The 16,680-nt window shown below is 48.8% G+C and overlaps 1 protein-coding gene across 3 annotated transcripts in view; it reads left to right on the top strand.

Annotated features, from left to right (window-relative positions):
* TAOK2 (TAO kinase 2) overlaps window positions 1–16,680 on the top strand; it is a 934,333-nt gene that overhangs the window by 358,253 nt on the left and 559,400 nt on the right. For all 3 annotated transcript variants that reach the window (XM_078652408.1, XM_078652406.1, XM_078652407.1), the window contains exon 9: window positions 1,083–1,179. In XM_078652408.1, the coding sequence (XP_078508534.1) occupies window positions 1,083–1,179 (97 nt within the window). The remainder of the gene's footprint in view (window positions 1–1,082; window positions 1,180–16,680) is intronic.

Raw genomic sequence — 16,680 nt, 5'->3', positions numbered from 1 at the left:
AGATGACAAATTTCAAGTTATGTTGGTTATAATGAGAAGTTCTGAATCTGTATGTAAGAATTGATGATCGATTCATCAGCTGTGTGCTTAGGTTCCAAGTGATTCATGACACTTGCATTTTCAGAGTTAGCTACACCCATCCACCCCCATCAATAAACACTAGTGTGTACACTCCAGGTCAGTTTATAAAGCTGTTCACTAGCATAGAGACCAGAGAAAGCCACTCCTGCTTGACCTGGTCTAAAGAAAACCGATGTTGGCTAATGCCTGTGGCTGCGGCACATGATAGAAGATATGTATTTTTTTAAACCAATGCTAAGAAATAAGACTTGCGGGCTGGCCTAATTTGTGCAGCAGTACTCCATGTTGATGGATTTTAAAATCTCTTTGATTAATTGACAGGAACCCTATCTGTTATGTCCTAATATATGTGTGTATAGTTCTGTAATAAACCCTCGTTATTATAATCTCACTCAAACATATGAAACTGGTTATTGCATTTTTGTTCAAATTATAATTGATGCTTACTTATTCAGATAGACCAAGAAGGTACGCTTTGCAGGCACCCCTGTTAAACTGGTCCCTAGTAGGATGGGGTGTTGAGGGCATGTTTGACCAGTGGTCTGAAAGGCAAGCCGTTTGTTCTCATGTTTCCAGGGAGCCATAGCTTGGATTCTTTCCAACTTCATTCAAGTATCTGTCACCTTTATTAATTTGGAGAGGGATCATTAACAAATGACAATATCTAAGATTGTTAGACGAGACTGATGGTCACAGTTCTACATTTGATCCTAGTGTTCCTTTTTTTTTTAATGATGTTGTGAAGAACCAGAGGTTTGCACATGGAGGTTCTAGTCAATCTCTGTGGATTCAGATACAGAAGTGGATCATATTTTCTAGGTTGTTTTCCATCAAGCACTTGGCTGCCGTTGTTGGGGGTGCTCGCGGTCCAAATGCTTTTATAAATGCTGCATCATCTACTGGACTAGAACTTGATTTTGAGTAGTTGATCCTCCAAGCAAACTATTAATGTCCTTCTTTTGATCTTTGCTTCTTTCTTCTTCCATTTTCTCCTTTTCCAGTGCACAAGAAACCCCTTCAGGAAGTTGAAATTGCTGCTATTACCCACGGTGCCCTGCAAGGCTTGGCCTACCTCCACTCCCACAACATGATTCATAGGTAGGCTTAGCTAATGTTACATTTTATTTCTAATTATTAAAAGCCTACCTTGGATAGCTTACATGAATCTTATATCCAGATGCCAGACAAGGTCTGTAAATTTCTCAAAAGCTGTTAGCTTGCACAAGACGATATTGCCCGCAACTACACATGAGCATCCAGTTTGAAGTCATCACCGCTTTACCTGGATTTTCTTGCTCTGTTGTATTGTATTGCAACATTTATATAGTGCTTACTACCCCTATATGGGGTGTTGAAGCGCTTGCATACATGGGTAGCATGCTATGCCATATAGGGTGTGTGGTTGAAAGTGTTTTTATCTTTGTATTGATCCTATGTGGGAAGTAGTTACATGTTGTGTGTGGTGACCATCAACGTGCAGTTATCACATTATGGAATGCATTGCTTGGCAGTGTGATGAATGAACAAGTGTCTCTTTATGGTTTTTCTTATTTTCATAGCCCACTTAGCTGGTTACTGCACAGCTTGATCATTCTGAGCTATCTTGTTTAACGTTCATGGTCCTGAGCAGACTTTGGTTGAAGGGTGATGAGAGATCTGCGGAGATAGACCTTGTTGCTATTATGCCATATCTGATTACCATTCTGAGGTGTCAGATGTGATCATACGGTTTAGCTAGTTGGGACCCACAGTGGTGGACTAAGTTAAAGTCCTCCCTTGGCCAGCAGCACATGGCTTATCTCTTCAGTTACTCCATGCCTTTTCAGTTGGTGATGGGTTGTTTATTGCTGTGGACTGGTACAGTACTGGGTGATGTATTTGACTCATAGCAGTTTTGTCTTGTGTGAGAGTGTCAAGTAGTATAAGAAAATTATTATGCAGCCTGTATGAAAAACAATCGACTGCTCAATCGGTGATTGTTATGGAATTAGTATGACCCAGAAGGGTTTTTATATTGAATTATAATTGCATTTGTATAGCACTTACTACAGCTGAAGAGGTATTGTAGCGCTTTGTCAGGCAGCATCCTAACCTGGAATTCAGGATTAGCAGTCTCTTGGGTTATTTTTGGTTAGCGTGATTAGTTTTACATTCTTAAGGAAACCATACCATGCATTTCCTCCTGTTTATAAGTGGCAGGTTCAATTATTAGCAGTTAAAAGTTTTCTCTAGTGTCAGTAGATATGTGAATTCATGTATTGGTTGGCAGTATTAATAGATGAGCTGCAGGAGGTTAGGTATTGATAGGTTGCAAGGGTATGACTTTTAAAGGAGAAGTTGTGATCTTTGAAATGTGTTGGCAGTTTGTTGAAATGCAGTAATAGGGATTTAGACGAACATGCATGTGACAGAGTAGGCAGTGTACAGAAAGAGGAAGCATGCAATGGAAAGGAAGGAGAGAGTCATTCAAAAGAAAAAGAAGAGTCTGAAATTAGAAGTTTTAAGTGAAAGTCAATATGTATGCAGGATTTTTAGGAATATTGTGGAGGCTTTTTGACACAGCATGTGAAACTCATAGAAGAAATACAATTATTTGCAATATCATTGTAGTCCATGAGAACACCAGTGCACACGCACAACCCTCACCATTGCCTTAATTTCCTTTTTAGGTCTCGCGCCTGCGATGCATATGGCGAAGCCATATGCGCATCGCGCAGGCGCGATACTATTGTTGCCGGGTCTGCTTCCCAGGAGACTGGCACGCGCACGCTCAGGAAAGCGATCGGAGCCGGCCGTGCGCGCGCGTTCCCAATCTCCTGTCTCTCTGGTTAGGGCTCGCTGCGAAAAGCGTGTCGGAGATGGCGATGTGCATGCTCACGGCGACGTCTCCGCCGCGCGCCACAGCCCCATGATGATGGTGACGTCAGTGGACGCTCGCCGCCTCCGGCGGCTGCTGGGTGCAGGGCTGGCCGGCGGTCGCTGCACCTGGACTCCCGGCCCTCGCTGGACTTCCTGTGCTCCAGCGCCGTGTTGCACTTCTTCTCCCCCGGCCCGCAATCCGCTGTCCGTAAGTTTTTACCACTTACACAAAAGCACTTTTCAAGCCGTCTCCTCACACAGAAGCTTGGACCACTTCCAGGCTCGGCCAGAGCGCAGGCAGCTGACGCCTCTGCGGGGACTACCCCCGGCGTCCTCAAGTTATGGAGTCACACTGGACAGGGCGGTACTCGGAGAACTTTTCACCTGCATGTGCGCTGCCCTCACAATCTGCCACGGAAGGCTCCGTCTGCACAGCTCGCCACACCCTGCAAAAAGCCTCGGAGTGCTTTACATGAAATGCCACCACACTTTCTGCTAGGGTGCCCCTGCTCTGCGGCATGAAGTAGCTCACGATAAAATCGTTTCATTCCTGAACATGACTAAGTGTTTTAAAAAAACAACGTCTTGTGGTTGTGAGAAGTTGGCCTGATGTGCAGTATTCTAGTGATCACTATATATCAGTCCAAACAACCCTTATTGATGATTGGTTGTAAGTCAACCTTATAGACCAGCTATCCTAGTAGCATGGATACGAGCAGTCTAAGGCTAAGACTCTAGAGGGCGTGTTAAGCCAGCTGTTTTACCATCACATTACCCCTTGAACACCCAGTGAAAGGACACCACACAAGTGTTATGAAAATAAACAGTGTATTTATTAGAATCACAACAACCCTGTACTCTTTATGAGGACAGGGTGCTAGGCACACAACAAAACTCTTACGAAAATACTTAAGTTAGCACGTTATACACAAATGCCCGAGGGGCACGAAAAACCATACACTCTAAAAGTGGAATGCGAAATTACTAGCAGGTAAGTACAGTACTAATAGGCTTTGGAATCGCTAGGACTTGACTAGGGAACCGTTAGATTACTTCTAGGAGACCTAGGGGACTCGGGTGCAGAGTGTGCACTCTCACGCGGGATGCGGGACAAAGTCTATGGAAGCTAGTAAAGGCAAAGTTAGTGTTCACGGCCGAACCCGACCTGGTAGGGAGAAAACGACAGTGGATCCTGACCCTAGGATAGTGAGGCTATGCTGGGACACCGAAGTGCCGAAGTTACCTAGCCCAGGGGCTGCAGCTGCATAGGTCTGAAAAGACGTCGGGAATCTCGTTGCCGGACCAGGAGCCTGGAAGAAGGAAGTTGCTGGCAGGCGACCAGTGAGGGAAAGTTCGATGGATCCAAGCCTGGATCAAGGAAGAAGAAAATCTGAAAGCGGAGGGGACCAAGTTCTTGAATCACTAGCCAGTGATTAAGTGGGCACCAGAATGGCACCGGGCGAAGTCACCGCAGTCAGGTGAGTGGGCGCTGCTGGGCTCTGCAGTCTCTCGGACCAGGAGGCGTTGTCGGCGACCAGGATGGAGGTGCGAGCTGTCCCACGAAGGTTCTTGCTGTCGACGTCGCTGGACCCAGGATTGGGCAACAAGTCTTGGCAAATGCAAGGCCCACGCGGTGGACCTAAAATGGCGTCTTAGCCGGACCAGGAGGGTCCAGGGTACTTCTCCGATGGAGGGAAGCAAGGGCCAGTCTGGAGCAACCAGACTAGCAGCAGTGATGTCGTCGGGCGTCGTTCAGAAGGCCACAAGCCAGCGGGCTAGTAGCCAAACAACGCGGTGAGCAGCAAAAAGCAGAAGGGCCCCACGCAGATCGTGGAGATGCTGGGAGGCTGCACTTCGGTGCTGGAGCTGCTCAGGGTCGGGGCTTCTCGGACCCCAAAGCACTCACCAGGAAATTACTCGGCGGGCTTGCTGTGCAGAAGTCGTGCAGTCTTGAAGATGGCCGGTCCCTCGAGGTCTCGTCACACCCACGAATCTCAGCGTGACTGATGATGTAGGTAGAGGTCGGAGGTGCCAGGGAAGCCGGTTCTCGTCGAGCTGGGCAGTCTTGATCCGTAGGAGAGACTTGCAGCAGACCGCAGTGTTCTTAAGATGGTGCCTGCGGATGCAGGGTGACTACTCCTTAGTCACAAGGGAGAAATCTTAGGAAGAAGTCTTGAGTTCCTTTCGTGGAAAGTAGTTTCAGGATTCAAAGATGATCTGATTTGGAAGGGGGCCAGTTCCTACCTTTATCCTGTAAAAAGGGGCTGGCACGCGACTAAGTCCTGCCCTAGGGGTGGGACTAGGAGGGGGGTGGTTACACCCACTTCCTTGGCGGGCTTTTCCCCAGCACAGGGTCTGGAGTGACCCTGGAACTGGTTCCAGCCAGCCTATGCACAGTGAGCACCGGGGTGCCACGTGCAGTCACCTTCCTCTGAAGCCCTGCCTACCTACAATACACAAACCCTGTCTGGGACGGTGCTGGCACCGCCCCTGGCAGGAAACCCTTTGTCCTTATCTCCTGCTCTGGGAGGACTCCCAGCAGCAGGAGGGCAGACTTGTGTCTCGGTGGCAGCATCCATTTTGTGGATGCTAAGGCTCTGTCTGATTTTAACCGGGGTTAGGGGTTACATACATGTCGTGTCCCTCTAGAAGGGTGGAATGCTAACCCCGTCGCCAGAATTGGCGAGGGGTTAGTATTCCAATTCGTATGACACCTTACTCGACATGTTTTGATAAAGCGATACCAGAGTTGGCATATAACCGCGAGGATTATAATGCACTTAAGAGTATATGGTATGCGATATCATGGAAACGGCTAAGGGATGGATCCCGAAAGCCGCAGACAGGCTCGGCTCATGCCAGAGCACCATCTCACACGATTCCAAGCACTCTGCCTTCAGGATTGTTAAGGCCTGCCATAGGAGTGACTGATAGGAGATCTGTGTGTCCATTTTAGGGTTAGATATAGGTATACTATATCTAAAGCAAGGGGTGAGTACACCACCTTGCCCCAGCTGTCGTGCAGCCAGTTGTGTCAGTTTAGATAGTCAGCCCAGGGGTGGCATAATACATGCTTCAGCCCCTGGGAGACTTCTGGGTACCTCAGCCCTGGGTACAGGGACTTAGAGAGGGCCCAGTGCCAATTCAGTACCTGAGTACAATTTGGATAGAGAGAACAGCTAGGCTGTGGGTCTGATTAGCAGGCCCACAGCCAGGGAAAGTCGTAAACCAGTGCAGCAAAAAGCAAAAATCTGGGTGATCATAGGATTGCAGACCCTACTCTCCTACATGACCCCCCCCCCAAACTTTGGGACAATAAACTAACCTTGACCAGGTGAGTCTTCTTGCTCTAAGTGGAAATACCTGGAGAGCCCATCAGCATTGCTGTGATCAGTACCAGGTCTATGCTCCACTGTAAAATCCATCCCCTGTAGGGAAATGGACCACCTAAGCAGTTTGGGGTTTTCACCCTTCATCTGATTTAGCCACAAGAGGGGCTTATGGTCTGTCTGAATGGTGAAGTGAGTGCCAAACAAGTAGGCCCTCAGCTTCTTCAGGGCCCAGACCACAGCAAAGGCCTCCCTCTCAATAGCTGACCAATTTTTCTCTCTGGGTGTCAACCTCCTACTAATGAAAGCAATAGGCTGATCATTACCATCAAAATTCAGTTGAGACAGAACAGCCCACACACCCAACTCAGAAGCATCTGTTTGGACAATGAATGGCTTGGAGTAATCTGGACTCTTTAGGATAGGTGCTGTGCACATGGCCTGCTTTAGGTCATTGAATGCTTTCTGACAGCTTGCTGTCCACTGAACTTTCTTTGGCATCTTTTTGCTTGTCAGGTCATTAAGAGGGGTCACTATGGACCCATAATTTCTGACAAACTTCCTATAGTACCCAGTCAGGCCAAGAAAGCTCGAACCTGAGTCTGGGTGATTGGAGGAGTCCAGTCCTTGATGGCTTGTATCTTACTCTCCAGTGGCTGAACCTGGCCTCCACCTACAAGGTGGCCCAGGTATACAACCTGTGTCTGCCCTATCTGGCACTTTGTGGCCTTGATAGTGAGGCCTGCCTTTTGCAGGGCCTCTAACACTTTCCTCAGGTGGACCAGGTGATCCTCCCAGGTGGAGCTAAAGACAGCAATATCGTCTAGATATGCTGCACAGAAGTCATCCAGCCCAGTGAGGACTTGATTCACCAACCTTTGGAAGGTGGCAGGTGCATTTTTCAGTCCAAAGGGCATTACCACAAATTGATAATGCCCTCCAGGGGTAGAAAATGCTGTCTTGGGTTTGGCCTCCTCAGCTAACCTGATTTGCCAATACCCAGCTGTCAAATCAAATGTACTTAAGAAGTTGGCAGAAGCCAGTTTATCTATAAGTTCATCTGCTCTTGGTATTGGGTGGGCATCAGTCTTAGTGACTGCATTGAGGCCTCTGTAGTCTACGCAAAACCTCATCTCTTTCTTACCACCCTGGGTGTGAGGCTTTGGCACTAGAACTACTGGGCTAGCCCAAGGGCTATCTGAGGGCTCAATGACTCCCAGCTCCAACATTTTCTGCACTTCAGTTTTGATGCAGTCTCTAACATGATCAGACTGTCTGTAGATTTTACTCTTGACAGGCAGACTGTCTCCAGTGTCAACATCATGGGTACACCAATCAGTTTGGCTGGGTGTCAGAGAGAACATATGTCTGTAGGATTGCAGAACTTGCCTGCAATCCTGTTGCTGATGTTCAGTGAGGCTGCCACAAAAGACAACACCATCAACTGATCCATCATCAGGATTCTGAGTGAGCAGGTCTGGGAGAGGGTCACTCTCTTCCTCCTGTCCCTCATCTGTGGCCATGAGCAAGCTCATGTCCTTCCTGTCAACATATGCCTTGAGCCTGTTAACATGGAGCACTCTGAGAGGGCTCCTGGGAGTTCCAAGGTCCACCAAGTAGGTAACCTCTCCCTTTTGCTCAATGATGGTGTGGGGCCCAGACCATGTGTCCTTCAGAGCTGCTGGGGCCACTGGCTCCAGCACCCACACCTTCTGTCCTGGCTGGTACACAGTCAGAACAGCCTTTTGGTCATGCCAAGCTTTTTGAAGTTCTTGGCTGGCCTCAAGGTTTTTGGATGCCTTTTCCATATACTCAGCCATCCTGGAGCGGAGACCAAGTACATAGTCCACTATGTTGGTTGCAGGCTTTTTGAGAGGTCTCTCCCATCCTTCCTTCACCAAACACAGGGGTCCTCTCACAGGATGTCCATACAGAAGCTCAAAAGGGCTGTAGCCAACCCCCTTCTGTGGGACCTCTCTGTAAGCAAACAAGAGGCAGGGGATCAGGACATCCCATCTTCTCCTAAGAGTTTCAGGTAGCCCATGAATCATCCCTTTGAGGGTCCTGTTGAATCTCTCAACAAGCCCATTGCATTGTGGGTGGTAGGGTGTGGTGAACTTGTAGTTCACACCACACTCCTTCCACATTGCAGTCAGATATCCTGACATGAAGTTTGTACCTCTGTCAGAAACGACCTCCTTAGGGAAACCCACTCTGGAGAACACTCCAACTAGGGCTCTTGCCACTACAGGTGCTGTAGTGGTCCTAAGGGGAATAGCTTCAGGATACCTGGTGGCATGATCCACTACCACCAGTATAAACTTGTGCCCTGATGCTGTCTGGGGTTCCATTGGACCAACAATGTCAATCCCCACTCTTTCAAAGGGAACCCCCACCACAGGTAGTGGTATTAGGGGGGCCTTTGTTGTGCCACCTGACTTACCACTGGCTTGGCAAGTGACACAGGAGCGACAAAACTCCTTGGTATTCTCATTCATATGGGGCCAGTGAAAGTGTGAGACAAGCCTGTCCCAAGTCTTTGTCTGACCTAAGTGACCTGCAAGGGGAATCTCATGGGCCAAGGTGAGAAGGAAACCTCTCAGAGACAAGGGGATGACCAGCCTCCTGGTTGCACCAGGCTTGGGGTCTCTTGACTCAGAGTACAGGAGTCCATCTTCCCAGTATACCCTGTGGGCACCTGTGGCATTCCCTGCAGCCTCAGCAGCAGCCTGCTGTCTGAGGGGTTCAAGGGAAGGGCAGCTCAACTGTTCCTTCCCCAGGTCTGCTCTGGAGGGTCCCCCTGAGCCCAGAAACTCAACTTGAGCAAGTTCAAGCTCTTTAGGCTCAGTTTCCCTCAGCTCTTCCAGATCAGCCTCCTCAGAGACTTGATCCTCAACCTGGGGCAAGGGGGAAGGCAAAGCCTTACCCTTACTGCTCTTCTTCTTGGAAGGTGTCTGGTCCATAATTTCAGGATCCAGCACCTGTTCAGTGGGGCATCTTCTGGCCTGTGACCTAGTCACAGCAAGCACATGTGCTGGCAAGCCTAACATTTCCATGTGAGTCCTCTGCTCCACTTCTGACCATTGTGATGACTCCAAATCATTGCCCAACAAACAATCAACTGGGAGGTCTGAACTGACTACAACTTTCTTTTGTCCCTTCACTCCACCCCAGGAGAAAGCCACAATTGCCACACTATGACTAGTAGTGACATTGCTGGCATTGGTCACCAGGAAATCAGTACCTGGCATGATCTGTCCAGGGTCCACAAAGTTAGGTGTCACCATGGTGACACTGGCACAAGTGTCCCTATAGGCCTGAGCCATTTTGCCATTTATCAAAGGTGTCTGCCTGTATTTGCCCAAAGTATTGGGACTTATTTCAGGGGACATATCCATATCCCCTGTACAGACAAGGACAGCCTGAGTGAGTGTGCCAACTAAGTTGTCAGACCCCTCAGTACCCAAGGTTAACCCAACTAATGCCTTGGGAGGTACACTACCACTACTGACTGTACTAGGGGGTGCAGTTGCCTTAGGGGCTGTAGTGGCAGGAGTTTGTCCTCCTCTTTTGGTGCACTCACTAAACCAGTGAGATTTACTTTTACAGTACTGGCACCACCTTTTTGACTGGCCTTCTTGAGTCTTCTTCTTCTGGGAAGCCTGACCCCCACCCTCTTTGGTTTGTTGGGGACCTGGTGAAGACTTCTGGTCATTTTGCTCATTCTTAACATTACCCTTCTGGTCTGCTTTCTTCTGACCACCCTGGTTCTGGTTCTGCTTGATCCTTGTCCTGACCCATTTGTCTGCCTTCTTTCCCAATTCTTGGGGAGAGGTCAGATCTGAATCAACAAGGTGCTGGTGCAACAACTGGTTCTGACAATTGTTTAAAATTTGTTCTCTCATCATTAGATTATACAATCCTGTGTAATCTGTAACCTTGCTACCCAGCAACCAGCCCTCCAAAGCCTTAGTGGCACAATCCACAAAGTCAGACCAGTCCTGAGACTGAGTTTTCTGGGTGTCTCTGAACAGCAACCTGTACTGCTCAGTGGTTAATCCAAACCCATCAACCAGTGTATTCTTCAGGACCTGGTAATTGTTAGCATCCTCTACTCTTGTAGTGAGGAGCTTATCTCTACCTTTACCATCAAAGGAGAGCCACAGTATAGCTGCCCACTGACTCTGGGGAATGCCCTGCACAGTGCAGGCCCTCTCCAGAGCAGCCATCCATTTCTGGATATCATCCCCTTGCTTAAAGGGGGGCACTATCTTAGTCAGGTGTTTAGTATCTAAACCCTTCTCTCTATCTCTTGAGAGATTGCTGCCACCAGTGGGAGCTAACCCACTCATCTGCTGCTCTCTTGCCAGGGCAAGCTTCTCTTTGGCCAGGGCAATTTCTTCCCTTTCAATCCTTAGTTCAGCTTGTCTCATCCTAGCTTCATGCTCCCTTCTCTGAGGGGAAGTAAATCTCCTCTGTGGAGGATTCCTTCTCCCCTGAGAAGAGGCATTAGAGTGCAGAGATCTATTGGAGTCCCTAGAAAGAGATCTATCTCTCCTAACTCCAAGGTTAGGCCCACTTCGGGTTAGTACTGGGGGTCCCCCAGATCCTAGCCCAAGTAAGTCTAAGTTGGCCCTGGTTAATCTTCTGACTACTTCAAGACCTTTGTCTACCTCATCCCCAGAGAGTTCCTCCTGATCCTCCTCCTCCTCAACTGCAGTAGCAGTGTTGGGGAGGTCTGGATCCCCAGAGGTTCCCTCTAAGGCTGGCATGTTCTCATGTAACTGAGAAAGCTTTCTGGCATCATATGTCTCTAAGAGACCTATCAGAAAGGGAATGGTGGGGTTAGACCCCTGCTTCAGTTTTCTGGAGACACAGATCTGTCTCATCTCCTGGAAACTGAGAGCTGCATATCTTGAAGTGACCTGTGGAGGGTCAACACTGACCAGGGGAGTCTCAGTAGAATCTCCCTGGGTAGACATGCTTTTCTAGTGAGGTGTAAGTGGTGCACTTACCTACACTATATGTTTTCCTACTGATCCCTTGCTAGAGTTGTAGTTTAGGGTGTGCTAGGCCCTAGGAGCTACAACAGCTGGTTCAGTAGAACTCAGAGTATTCTAAGCTAAGTTATATGTACCTTTAGTACTTATGTGATCTTTCACAAGATATTCTTAGGGCATGTGTGGTAAAACAACAGCAAGCTCAAATCCCAACCGCTGCTCACCAATGTGAGAAGTTGGCCTGATGTGCAGTATTCTAGTGATCACTATATATCAGTCCAAACAACCCTTATTGATGATTGGTTGTAAGTCAACCTTATAGACCAGCTATCCTAGTAGCATGGATACGAGCAGTCTAAGGCTAAGACTCTAGAGGGCGTGTTAAGCCAGCTGTTTTACCATCACATTACCCCTTGAACACCCAGTGAAAGGACACCACACAAGTGTTATGAAAATAAACAGTGTATTTATTAGAATCACAACAACCCTGTACTCTTTATGAGGACAGGGTGCTAGGCACACAACAAAACTCTTACGAAAATACTTAAGTTAGCACGTTATACACAAATGCCCGAGGGGCACGAAAAACCATACACTCTAAAAGTGGAATGCGAAATTACTAGCAGGTAAGTACAGTACTAATAGGCTTTGGAATCGCTAGGACTTGACTAGTGAACCGTTAGATTACTTCTAGGAGACCTAGGGGACTCGGGTGCAGAGTGTGCACTCTCACGCGGGATGCGGGACAAAGTCTATGGAAGCTAGTAAAGGCAAAGTTAGTGTTCACGGGCGAACCCGACCTGGTAGGGAGAAAACGACAGTGGATCCTGACCCTAGGATAGTGAGGCTATGCTGGGACACCGAAGTGCCGAAGTTACCTAGCCCAGGGGCTGCAGCTGCATAGGTCTGAAAAGACGTCGGGAATCTCGTTGCCGGACCAGGAGCCTGGAAGAAGGAAGTTGCTGGCAGGCGACCAGTGAGGGAAAGTTCGATGGATCCAAGCCTGGATCAAGGAAGAAGAAAACCTGAAAGCAGAGGGGACCAAGTTCTTGAATCACTAGCCAGTGATTAAGTGGGCACCAGGATGGCACCGGGCGAAGTCACCGCAGTCAGGTGAGTGGGCGCTGCTGGGCTCTGCAGTCTCTCGGACCAGGAGGCGTTGTCGGCGACCAGGATGGAGGTGCGAGCTGTCCCACGAAGGTTCTTGCTGTCGACGTCGCTGGACCCAGGATTGGGCAACAAGTCTTGGCAAATGCAAGGCCCACGCGGTGGACCTAAAATGGCGTCTTAGCCGGACCAGGAGGGTCCAGGGTACTTCTCCGATGGAGGGAAGCAAGGGCCAGTCTGGAGCAACCAGACTAGCAGCAGTGATGTCGTCGGGCGTCGTTCAGAAGGCCACAAGCCAGCGGGCTAGTAGCCAAACAACGCGGTGAGCAGCAAAAAGCAGAAGGGCCCCACGCAGATCGTGGAGATGCTGGGAGGCTGCACTTCGGTGCTGGAGCTGCTCAGGGTCGGGGCTTCTCGGACCCCAAAGCACTCACCAGGAAATTACTCGGCGGGCTTGCTGTGCAGAAGTCGTGCAGTCTTGAAGATGGCCGGTCCCTCGAGGTCTCGTCACACCCACGAATCTCAGCGTGACTGATGATGTAGGTAGAGGTCGGAGGTGCCAGGGAAGCCGGTTCTCGTCGAGCTGGGCAGTCTTGATCCGGAGGAGAGACTTGCAGCAGACCGCAGTGTTCTTAAGATGGTGCCTGCGGATGCAGGGTGACTACTCCTTAGTCACAAGGGAGAAATCTTAGGAAGAAGTCTTGAGTTCCTTTCGTGGAAAGTAGTTTCAGGATTCAAAGATGATCTGATTTGGAAGGGGGCCAGTTCCTACCTTTATCCTGTAAAAAGGGGCTGGCACGCGACTAAGTCCTGCCCTAGGGGTGGGACTAGGAGGGGGGTGGTTACACTCACTTCCTTGGCGGGCTTTTCCCCAGCACAGGGTCTGGAGTGACCCTGGAACTGGTTTCAGCCAGCCTATGCACAGTGAGCACCGGGGTGCCACGTGCAGTCACCTTCCTCTGAAGCCCTGCCTACCTACAATACACAAACCCTGTCTGGGACGGTGCTGGCACCGCCCCTGGCAGGAAACCCTTTGTCCTTATCTCCTGCTCTGGGAGGACTCCCAGCAGCAGGAGGGCAGACTTGTGTCTCGGTGGCAGCATCCATTTTGTGGATGCTAAGGCTCTGTCTGATTTTAACCGGGGTTAGGGGTTACATACATGTCGTGTCCCTCTAGAAGGGTGGAATGCTAACCCCGTCGCCAGAATTGGCGAGGGGTTAGTATTCCAATTCGTATGACACCTTACTCGACATGTTTTGATAAAGCGATACCAGAGTTGGCATATAACCGCGAGGATTATAATGCACTTAAGAGTATATGGTATGCGATATCATGGAAACGGCTAAGGGATGGATCCCGAAAGCCGCAGACAGGCTCGGCTCATGCCAGAGCACCATCTCACACGATTCCAAGCACTCTGCCTTCAGGATTGTTAAGGCCTGCCATAGGAGTGACTGATAGGAGATCTGTGTGTCCATTTTAGGGTTAGATATAGGTATACTATATCTAAAGCAAGGGGTGAGTACACCACCTTGCCCCAGCTGTCGTGCAGCCAGTTGTGTCAGTTTAGATAGTCAGCCCAGGGGTGGCATAATACATGCTTCAGCCCCTGGGAGACTTCTGGGTACCTCAGCCCTGGGTACAGGGACTTAGAGAGGGCCCAGTGCCAATTCAGTACCTGAGTACAATTTGGATAGAGAGAACAGCTAGGCTGTGGGTCTGATTAGCAGGCCCACAGCCAGGGAAAGTCGTAAACTAGTGCAGCAAAAAGCAAAAATCTGGGTGATCATAGGATTGCAGACCCTACTCTCCTACAGTGGTTTAGCAGTAAAAGAGCCGTACGTCACAGTGTAGGTTGCAGGCAAATATTATTTGGGATCCCAGCAAACAGCACAGTTATTTATTGGAGGGAAATATTTCTTTGGGCAGACATGTTTGCTTTCACCACGCTGTGTTTATGTACACAGTGCATCTGATAGCAGCCAGCAAGAGCAGGGGACAGAAATGTCGCACCCCACAGCACACACATGGAGCTGCCTCTCCTCTGTTCAGACAGTGCTCTTGCAGCTATATAACACCGCCTTCATTTTGGTCTTTGAGCACTATTTACTTTATTGACTTTCTATTACTGCAGTCACGACGTGTTTGAATGTAAGCAAAGCACGCTGTCTGCAGTAAGCAGCGGGGACAATGGCGGCAGGCATTCCAGTGCCAAAGGTCTCGATTTTTATTTTTACAAAGCCTTTCCTACCACGCTTTTGTGGTCTCTCAACTACATAAATAACAGGTAGTACTATTGTCGAACGTGATGGCATTCAATTTACCAACCTAAGGAAGATGGAAGGCTGAAGCTGTCTTTAGTAGAATTCGACTTTGGTTTGCATGTCAGTGGCAGCAGCAGCAGCTTCTTCATAGAATCTACAAATTGTGATAGAGTTGTTTTTGTTTTAAGGAGACACATTTATTTTTCACCAGACCCCTTAACTTTGTTAACACAGCCGTCTATTTTAGTTACTTGAAATTCTTTGCACTTTAAGGAAGTGAGCGTGTGCCCTTATCTGTGTGTCATGCAACATGTGGCAAACTGAATCTTTTTGAAATAGCTGAGGTGTCTACATTTAAATCAGTATTTAATTGTCACGTCGCCAATGAATGCAATAGGAAACAACCATTTACAATGCAGTAGGTCTCGCATTTACGCGAGTTTAAGCTATTGCCATTGGAAATGACAATGCCTTTCATTTATGTTTTAAAAACTAAAACATAAATAAAAGGCAGCTTGTGCCTGACTCCTGGAGAGGTGCGGAGGTGGTGCCCATTTTCAAAAAGGGCAGTCGGGACTCACCAGGGAACTATAGGCCTATAAGCCTAATAGACTCCAGCCAGAAATTGGCCGGGAAAACCATCTTGGGGAGAATTACTCAATGGGTGGACGACAATCACATTCTGTCCGACATGCAGGCTGGGTTCCGTTCGGGTACAGGAACTATTGAACAGGCCTTTAGGCTCTTGTTGTTACACTGGAAGGTGGTGGTGCTGGGCAAAGGCAGTCTCTATCTGGCCTTTATTGACCTTAAGACTGCCTTTGACCTGGTACCTAGGGAGGAACTTTGGAGGGTGCTTGATGGTTTAGGGATGCCCCCGTACCTACTGAACCTCCTCATTAACCTGCACACTAACACCTATGCCCAGGTTAGATGGGGGTTGAATGGGGAAAAGACCGATAAAATCAGGGTCGAGAGGGGAGTAAGGCAGGGCTGTGTCTTGGCCCCCACCTTATTCTCCCTCTATATTAACGGGGTGGTAGATCATCTATTGGGCGAACCATCAGACGCTCCTAGCCTGGGTGGAGTAAAAATTCCAACTCTGTTGTTCGCCGACGACACCCTCCTCATCTCCAAAACCCCCCAAGGTCTACAGTCTTTACTGAACCGCTTCCAGGATTTCTGTACCACTAAAGGCCTCGTCATAAACATAGATAAGACCAAGTACCTAGTCATGCACCCACCCCGCAAACTTGGTCGCCCTCCAATTCTGAACTCTACACCCCTAGAAAGAGTGGCGGAATTTGATTATCTGGGGATCCGTCTGAATGATGCAATGAGCTGGACTGCCCATATTGATAAAATGACTCTGGCTCACAAAAGGGTGGGGGGCGCCCTTCTTAAGGAGTACAACAACTCCTCAAAACATTGTGTTGCACCCATACTGGAGATTTATAAAGCCCGTGCAGTCCCTGCTTCTCTCTATGGATCGGAACTGTGGGGCTTGGGCAAGGTCGATGCACTGAGTAAGGCCGAAAATAAATTCATCAAGGACCTTCTTGCTATCCCATCGAGCAGCCCGACCATCCCAATGCTCTTGGACACTGGCTGTAAAGCCATAAGGGACCAGGCTCGGCTTCGTCCGCTTCTGCTCTGGGCACGCTTGTGGAGGGTCCCGGAGCTACAATCTTACGCCAATGGGCTGGCAGAAGTGATGCATGCTGATGGTTGGAGTAGCATCAAATGGCTGAAGGACATAAAACATCTTTTAGGGGAACTGGGTCTGGCCTCTTGCTGGCATAGTCACTCCGCTCCACCAAAGAAGATTTTAAAAAAACTCTTCTGGGAGTGGGTTGACGTGAAGCGCTCTAGTAGCCAGCAGCATTGTAAAACCACCGCAGCTTTCCTGTTGTTCAAAGACGTTGCCCTGTATGAGCCATATATGGATATTATAACAGTTGCCATGGATAGGTCCTTGTATATAAAATTTCGGCTAGGAACCTTGCCCTTGGCGGACCTCTGTTCAAGGTGGAATAAAG

This window comes from Lissotriton helveticus, chromosome 7 (assembly GCF_964261635.1).
Source record: "Lissotriton helveticus chromosome 7, aLisHel1.1, whole genome shotgun sequence".
NCBI classification, from domain to species: Eukaryota; Metazoa; Chordata; class Amphibia; order Caudata; family Salamandridae; genus Lissotriton; species Lissotriton helveticus.
Note: the sequence above shows the minus strand (reverse complement) of the source record. Positions and strands in the feature narration are given on the sequence as shown.